Source organism: Nothobranchius furzeri, chromosome 3 (assembly GCF_043380555.1).
Source record: "Nothobranchius furzeri strain GRZ-AD chromosome 3, NfurGRZ-RIMD1, whole genome shotgun sequence".
Classification (NCBI taxonomy): domain Eukaryota; kingdom Metazoa; phylum Chordata; class Actinopteri; order Cyprinodontiformes; family Nothobranchiidae; genus Nothobranchius; species Nothobranchius furzeri.
In genome coordinates, this window is record NC_091743.1 from 63,867,336 (window position 1) to 63,876,196 (window position 8,861).

The 8,861-nt window shown below is 43.3% G+C and overlaps 1 protein-coding gene across 3 annotated transcripts; it reads right to left on the reverse strand.

The window, feature by feature from the left end:
- errfi1a (ERBB receptor feedback inhibitor 1a) lies at positions 1-5,881 on the reverse strand. 3 transcript variants are annotated; one of them, XM_015959047.3, is made up of 4 exons: positions 5,657-5,881; positions 3,650-3,842; positions 3,402-3,481; positions 1-2,864 (listed from the first exon to the last, which is right to left on the reverse strand). In XM_015959047.3, exons 2-4 carry the CDS (start codon positions 3,778-3,780, stop codon positions 1,846-1,848), a joined length of 1,230 nt encoding a protein of 409 aa, XP_015814533.1. In that variant the 5' UTR covers positions 3,781-3,842; positions 5,657-5,881; the 3' UTR covers positions 1-1,845. The 3 variants fall into 3 exon arrangements, with proteins under 3 accessions (XP_015814533.1, XP_015814532.1, XP_015814534.1); XM_015959046.3 differs by having other exon boundaries at positions 3,650-3,846; positions 5,657-5,880; XM_015959048.3 differs by lacking the exon at positions 5,657-5,881 and having other exon boundaries at positions 3,567-3,704.
- Between the last annotated feature and the right edge of the window lie 2,980 nt (positions 5,882-8,861).

Consider the following 8,861-nt stretch of genomic DNA (forward strand, 5'->3'; position numbering starts at 1 on the left):
TCATAAATAAGTTGTTTTATTTTGGTTTTCTTTTAAAAGACTGTGTACTTTTTCAACTGTTCATAAGAACAAATGGAATTGTTAAATACTGTACAAAGCATACTGAGCTCTCCCAGTGCATGTCTCAACCACAGCAGAGAAGTTATTCCTTAATATACAAAGTCTTCATTCACTTTCATGATTTTCTAGTAAGACATGTGAATACCTTCGATGTAAACATTTCAAACGTTCAAGCTAAAAAAAAAAAAAAAACAGAAGAGATATTGTGCTGGGAGGATTTGTGAGAAGAAAGGAGGAAAAGCATACTTCAATGACCGATTGACCTTAGTTTCCCAAACTGAACACAGAGGGTTAATTCAGTACATGATGTGCTACTATTTCTTTAACATCCTGATGCTTCGTCAATATTCTACAACAATAAAATCCATATAGTTCTCAGCTGCCAGCAGCCAAAGTCTTTCAAACCACACCCACTGCAATCACGTAAGGCAGGAATGCATGTGCAGAACAGGAAAGTCTGTGTCAGGCAGGTAAAACCCTGCACCGTCTTCGTGATGCATGCGTATTAACTGGTTAGGCTAACATCCCTGGTCTAAGATCTGCATGATCTGAAAATTATTTTTATAGATATCTAGTTGGAAGGGACTCTTTAACAGTGTGACTGCAGTAAAAAAAAAACTATCAGGTCACATATGAAGCCGATTGTTTATTTTTTGTTGTACAAAAAAAACTAGATTTTGACTTTTGGGTACGATTTAAACAGAGAATGTAAAATGTGGAAATATCAAAATGAGGTAGGACTCGAGGAGAATCTGTTTCAAGCAATAGCTCACAGCTTGACCAAAAACTAAGTTTCTCCCACTGTTTGAGACTAGAATAGTAGCATATGTTGACTCACATTGAATAAAACCAAATTTTGTGCAGCCCAAATACAAAAAGACCTGGACACAAAGAGAGGAAAAGAAAAAAAAAAGTTGAATGTGCGCACTGCAAACCAGCAGCGCACAGTAACAATTTCTATCAACAATTCTCTGGTGATTGCAGAAAGTGGCTCTATATGCCCCCCACATGCAAACACACTCATTAGACGACCTCACCACATAAGCTGCACTGGGCATTCCAATGGAAACATGCAATAGCTACCAGGGACAATGTGCAATGTGAGAAAAACAGAAAAAACACAAGTGTACATTGGCATAGTCAGCCTTAGTAAGACTAGAACTACAACCAGGAAGTCAAATAATCTATTTTCAATACATAAAAACAATCAGAGTTGAGATTTGTGTGCCAATATCCTTCATTATGTTAAAAAAACATCCACTTGGAGTGGATTTAGACTTCATATCTTGGGTGATACGTGGTTACTGACCTTTTGTCCCTCAGAAGATACAAAAGCAGCATCTAAAGAAAAGCCTGCGTGTATCACATGCCCACCATTCCAGAAACAAACACTGAGCACATTAGGTCCCAGACCAGCTGGAACCCGTCAACTGTACCACACAGTCATAACAACACAAACAATACAGTAATGACGGTCATGAAATCAAATCATATATCAAAAATATGCTCTAAAATGTTGAATTATGCCCACAATCTTATAGTCCGATAGGTTTCACGCCATTGTGATAGCTTTTCCAACATCAACAGTAACTGTATACAGTGCACACATACCCTGAGTATAGAGTATGTGTGTGTGTGTGTGGGGGGGGGGGGGTCTTAGAAAAACCAAACAAGTAAAGTCAGCAGCAGTCTGATGGATGTTGGCATCTAGTTTCATTATTTTATCCAGTGGTTTTTGCCCCCGTACAACGGGTTCCTCTGCGACTTCAACTAGAAGCTTCCAGACTAGACTAAATCCACTCTCCTTTTGTTTGGGCAGTCACTGGATGGATGTGTTGAGGCAGACTGCCGAGGCAGAAGGAAGTAGTGCGTGTGGCTGGCCTTCTTGCCGTTCTCCATCACAGGTAGGATGCAGGGAGAGCCCTCACTGTTCTGTCTTTGTAAACTTCGATCGAATTTATACCTGGGATCTGGTGCAAAACTTTGTGTAGGGGGCATCACTCCGTTAGCATATGTGGGCAGGCTCTTGGGACTAGGAGTGCGGGAGCTGCACAAATGGTCCCTAGGGGGCAACTTGGGTGGTTTGTCCTCATCGCTGTAAGCCCCAGACGAGACCTCTGCTGACCAGCGACGGTAGTCTCCAGCCTTGAGGCGTGGTGGGATAGGGGGTGGGACTGCTGGTTTATCCATTCCGCTGGCATGACGTCTGTGGGATGAGGAGGGCTTGTGTAAGGAGCCAGCTGGGCCGGAGTGAGAGCGCCGTAGCCTCCTCTGAGCCTTGTCCTGTGGTCTCTGACAGACCAAAGGCTCTGGTGGTTCCTGCCATTGATGTTCATACTGTTCTCTCACCCCCTGTGCAGAATGTGTCTGAGTGTGCTTCTGAGGCTGCTGGTGGCTTTCTGGTCTTAAGGGACCATCAAAGTAGGCATGGTTAATCTGCCCACAGTTCCTGTAGCTCCGTCTGCTCGAATGTCCATACCAAAAAGGAGATGGTTTGGAACACTGGTCAGGACTGGGCACCAGGCGGCTGCTTTCGTCCGTGAAATATTCTACTTCGTTGTCCATAGCCTGCTCAGGGGAGAAGTCCGATTTTAGAGGGATGGGAGGCAGAGGCTTCGAACATCTGTCTGGCGTTGGCAGCTGGCTGATGGAGTCACAGACTGAGAGCCTCTGGAGTGAGGGGACCACCTGAGTGTCATCAACAGGACTTGGGATGTGTGCTTCAGTGCTGCAGGACAGGGAGAGATGGGTGGGCCTGGATTTCTTTGAATGCAGTCTCTGTGTGACAGGACTGTGTTTATGTGCTGTTAAAAAGAAAAGAAAACACAATAACATTAATGTCAAAAGTTGAAAATGCTAAAGTTAGTTCACATTTTTATAATGAAGGCCTTGCATTCCTAGAAAGAAGTCATATTTACTGCCTCCTTTCCTGCCTGAGTTTAAAGACGATGGCATTTGGTTCAGTCATGAAAATAACTTTATGCACAGTGTCATGCAATATTACAACATCTTGCAATGTGTTATCACTCAGTAAATAAGTTGGTAATGACCCAGCCACCAACCATCTCAAATGTTGGAATAAAATCGGACCGACTTATAGCTTTTCTTTGGTGCTTTTGGTGACTAATTAACCATCTGGAATTGGTCTGACTCCAAAAGCTCATCAGTTCTACACATACATCCAAAGAGTTTTTTCTAAAATATTCATTGAAGTCCATCTGGTGGCTTCCAAGATATTTTGCTGAAAGACATCCAAGCATGCACACAAACACATGTAAAAAGTCACTGATTTGGAGAAATACCGCCTTAAATTAGTATACAGTTTTATAATGCACACTTACGCTCATGGCTTGGAGGTGGCCCCTTTTGCTGGATTCGATAGCTGTGCTCTATGGGTGGAGTGTTCATAGTAAAGTAGAAGCTGTTAAAGAACACAAACAACATTTTACATCAGCAAAACTCCACAGGAGAAAAGCACCATTTTATCCAAGAGACCTACGACTGACCTGAACCATATCACTTCAACGTGTCATGCATGTCTGATAAATCATCACTACTGGACTGCCAGACCTGACCCCTGAACACTCACTTTTCCACGGGCTCATGGCGTAAGCTCCAGGACGGTTTGGATCCAGCCATGCTGTGACAGTAGCTGCCCCGGAGGAAGGGGTATTCGATGGGAAAATAGATCTCCTGTGCAGTCAGGCCCACTGTGGACATGCTCCAGGTACAGTTGGATCACATCAAAACCAGGAAACACTCTGATCGTCCCCGATCCTGGTCTACCTGAAACACACCCAGTGTAGCCACAAATTAAGGATGGGGGTAAAGAGACTGGAAGCAAAGTTTGATGGAAAAGGATACGTAACAAGTTTACAACATACAGCAAGCAGAGCCATCAAAGAAAAATCCTCACATTAAATAGGGCAATAAAGTTTTGCATTTCCAAAACAAATTGGTACATTTAAAATGCCTTCTCATCACATATGCAGTCTACCAGCTTAAGGGCTATCAGCAACTTTCAGTTTTCTGCTCTGCAGACGGATTTTAAGTCTAGTTTATTTTAAAACTTGACCGTGTCACGCTCCAATGCTGCAATCCTGCTAGTCTTGAACACGGAGCGAAGGGGCTCCTCCTGTTACCACGGATATACCTGGTGTTGCAAGAGCTGCTAATGTCGAGTGACCTGAATGTGTGTGTGTGTCCTGTCAAGTGTGTGTCAGAACTGTGTAAACAACAAATACAATATGCAGAGAGGTGGCAAACTTATAGTGGGTTATTGACATTTCTGAGGTCAGCCTGTGTTGCAATCTCTGCAGAAATGTGCTTAGAACATTTCCAATGGTTGTGGCAAGATTTTTATGCTATATGTGGTGGAAGCTCACTGAACAATGACAAACCTTGAAATGCATTGCAACTTTACTTCAACAGACCCCTCCTAACAAGCTTCTCCTCTGCAGACCCAAGTTAGGTGTGTGCACACCCAGACAGACACTCCTCATAATGTGGGAATGATGACTGAGTAGAACACGGGCCCCACGCTCCCAGTCTCCAGTGAGCCACATTTCAGTGCTGACCTGACAGCTGCTGAGAAACAAAGCTCTAGAACAACAGGAAGCACGGGGTGCATCAGCTTAAGCCAAGCTGCCCAACAAGGCATGCGATGAACCCGTCCAGGGCCGTCGATTCGGTTTGGCGGGGACAGGAAGCAACATGATCCTCGATAATGAACCCCCAGGGGCTTGAGCTTCCTCTTGCAACAGGTGCAAAGACAGTCCATTCTGGCAGTTAACCACAAGAGCCTTTACAGGCAACAGGATTAAACAAATGATGTAGTCATGCAGGGCTTAAGGAGAACTGCTTCCAGGTAATTCATTCTGACCCTAGAAGCAGAAAATTTGGACCCTTCTCTTGATCACATCAGATCAGGGTGATGGGTGCTGGAAGGAGGAGAGTCTGCTGATGCGGGAAGTGACATCACTGGACAGTTTTGCTTTTGACTGGAGCATGGAGTCACACTCAGGCCTTGAAAGAAGCAGTTCACACCCCGCTCACGACACCCCTGCAGCGGTATCCGAGCAACCATACCCGCTCTACCTGTGCGGCAAGCAAACAACGCGCACACCCCCTCACTTTACCGGATTGAGATAATAATGGTTAAAGGCCCTCTAGCAAGCAGGTGACTCACGCCGCAACGCACTAGTCAGCTATTTGGCAATGCCAGCTTTGATGATGATGATGATGATGATGATGATGATGATGATACACGATCAATGGTTATTTCCTTTCTAGTATTTGTACTTGTAGCCAGGTTACAGGCAGATTTTTACATAAAACACGAATAGATTTTAAAAAATCCGTTTGTTTTAATTACAACACAGCAACAGAAAGATGCGCATAAATGTCCAAAATCCGACTGTTTTATTGTGTCCCAAATTATTTTTAAATCATTCAGTGGATTTAGTTTTAATTTTGAATATTCTGAAGTTGCATAATAAGTGTGCTGGTGCACGCACGCACGCACGCACGCACGCACACACTCGCACAAAACAACAATCACGTTTCAGCAGATATGAAATATTCATTCTGAGCTCACCGAAATAACGCGACACTTCCCGTCCGCTGGCTGACCCCGACAGTCCTTTTGCTTAGAAATAAAAAAATGTTCCTCGGCTTGGCTTTTCGCGGGTTTTTCTTTTGTATTTGTTGATCTTCAGATTTATCTTGCATCAAAAACAGGACGCCAGTGACTTGGCAGCGCTCCGGATACGCTGTGACACTTCTAGATCCTCCAGTGTTGTAGTGAGAAATGTTTTATAGCTCCACCGCCATGGAGACGCGCTGGCTCCGCCCATCACACTTAAAGGCACAGTGTCCCATTTCCCCCCTCCCCTCTTGTTCTGCAGTGAATATTAGGACATGTGGGTCACAATGTTTTTGCCTGTGTCTATGAACGTTTATTGGCAAAATATATGTGTGGGTTTTAAGTAAGCTAGGACAAAGTCTTCATTGGTGAATGGTCGGACTCAGCCTGAATCAAGATGGCCACCACAGCCAGCTGACCTTAGCAAACGCAACAATGGATACAAATTAGAGTCATGGTAAATGTGGATGATTCACAACACACACTCCAAGTGCAAACAGATTGGAAACAAGGGATTTTGCATGTGATTTCACATTTTAAAACTACCGTATATCTGAATTTCTCTGACTTTAGTTTTGGCATAAAATGTCATGGACAGCATGCATTTCTTCACATGGAGCAAGTGTGAAAATGTGTAACATGCTCCTACAGTGTTTGCAAAAAAGTTGCAAGAACTGCAAAAAATATAAAATGGAAGTGTCTGCCCTGGTTTTAGCTTATCCAGCCTTTTAACTGTATTAAATCTGTTGCTTTCCTCTCTGCGCGGCTTTGTAAACAATAGGCTGCAGCCAATAGGACAAATCTGCAGGGAGACAAAGGCGGTGATGTGGATGGTTCCAGGGAAGATAGCGCAGCAGCAGGCAGAGAGAAACTTTTATCTGCTCAAAACTTTTTCTGGCAACTGAACCGAGCCAAGCCGCTGTTTATCTGATCATCCTGGAGATTTTCCTTCAGCCTACATGATGTTCACTTAGCACAGGGTCACTTCCGTTAAGGCAGCAAGTTAAGTACATAGGTGTGTTGGTCTCCTCAGGTTAATGTATGAATAACGAGGAATGCATGGTTTCTTCACTGCTTGCACCTCCACTTGGCCTACTTAGATTATAGGTGGCGTTAGAATAACTTTGTAAAATCAACTGGGCTAAACAAGCCCAACACTGACATGCACACTAACCAAACACAGTGACACAATGGCTACAAACAAGTTGCAAAATGAATCAATAGTGGCAGAAAGCAGAGGTGTGTGCGTGTGTGTGTGCAGCCCGAGAGAGAACAGACTGTTCTTGTGCTGGAGTTTGGGAATCCTTTACAGTTCGCCCAAAAGGGCCTCCCTCCAAACCCAAAAGGCTTATCGTCGCATGTTTGACTCTTACACAGACCAGACGCTCGCGAATCCCCTTTTATAATTTCAGGCACATTTTTGGGATTCCACTGGACAAGTTCTGACCAACAGGGTGAGGAGAGGTTTTAAGGTGGAATCCACAGTTTATTTGTGCGTGAAAGCACAAAGGAGAAGTTATATTTTGCTCTTCCGTGACAAATGTTTGGATCAAAACAGGATATCTGAGTGAGCAAGCACAGCAAACGTTAAAACGACGAATTAAACAGAATCTTTTGAATGTGCTTCCATGTGCCGTCAGACATAAATAGGCTTCACATCCAAGTTGTCTCTCCACCCTCCACTGGCTCCCTCCCCTTCCTGCATGTGAACTACACTGTGATGTCATCATACACAGGAAGTGCCTTTTAAAGGTAGTCATTAAGGGGGGAAAAAACCCTAAATCAGAGATTAAGAGAAACAGGCAGAGCCAGGGGCAGTCCTGATGAGAGGCTGAGGTGGCAGATGAAAGATAATGTGTCAGAGAGAAAACCTTTCTCAGGAAAAGCAGTCTGCCTTCTTTGTTTTTGTGGTGTGACTTATGCTGGCTTTGTACTCAAATTTCTTGCATGAAAAGTGGATCCTTTTTTCTTCCAGCTGTTATGAAAGTACAAAAAGAGTCAAAAAATGTCTCTTTGTGATTCACATTCCTTCATATTGGTGTACATATGAGTCTCTCAGCTGATTAGGATCCCTCCCTAGCCAGCAGAAAAGGTGGAGTTTAGTTGTAAACTGAGCCCAAAAAATCTGTATTGTCTGTAAATGATTTACAATCTGCATAGGCCAGAACATTGACTGCCCCTTCCTGCTGAGGTAATTATGTGACGTGCATGCTCAGCCTGCATCCAAAGTTCACACCGATATTCGCACAGCAGCTACATATTTGGCAGTTTAGTGACGTTATGCCAAACAAGAGTCCACTAAGCAGACAGTGCATCGCTGCCTGTGTGCAGATTTGCACGAAATAGTATTTAAACATTTTAAATATAGTACTCTTGATGTTTCAGATCTTTGTTTTCAAACTCTGCGTAGATATAAATTGTAGTTGCACAATACCAGGTGGGTGTATCTATCACCACAAACAATAAACTTTTTTTTCTGAGTTGAGCAAACTTTGGAGGCATGTTTCGATCTATTGAATCTAGCTTTGCCATGAGAGTCTTAATGCAAAAATATGTTGCTGCAGAACCAAAAAAACTAAATAAATAAATAAAAACTTGAGAAGCCATAACTTCTATTGTTAATAAATGGTCTTTTTTCACGGGTCTAAAAGTGCAGACTTGGATGTAAAGAGCTGGATCATATTAAATGTTTGGTAACACTTTACAATAAGGGTCCCTTTATTAACACTACCATTGTTGTTAACTATTAAGTGTTCTTAAGGTTAGGACAAAGGGCCATGGGGGGTGTCTGCTTAGTAATGCATTACATAACAAGGTTAAGCAGTTAATATTTCATTTAATAGTTTATTGGCTGGAGTCCAAGTCCCATATTTCCACATTAAACAAGAGAGAAACACCAACTAGCTTGTTTAGCAGATTTGCCATTGTAGCTTTAATCCTTGTTACAGAGCTAAGCTATGTTGTGTTGATCAATATTAGTTTTCCCCAGCAGCCCCCCTGGTAGTCTGTTTAGGGGTTCTGGAGAGGAGGGTCCATTGGATAGTCGAACCTTGGACTTAGCACAACTCCCCTTAGGGGGATCTTGGAGTGTGAGTTTGCCCAACCAATCTACAGGTGTTTTGTAGTTTTGACCGCGTCTCTAGGGAGGCCTTGTGGG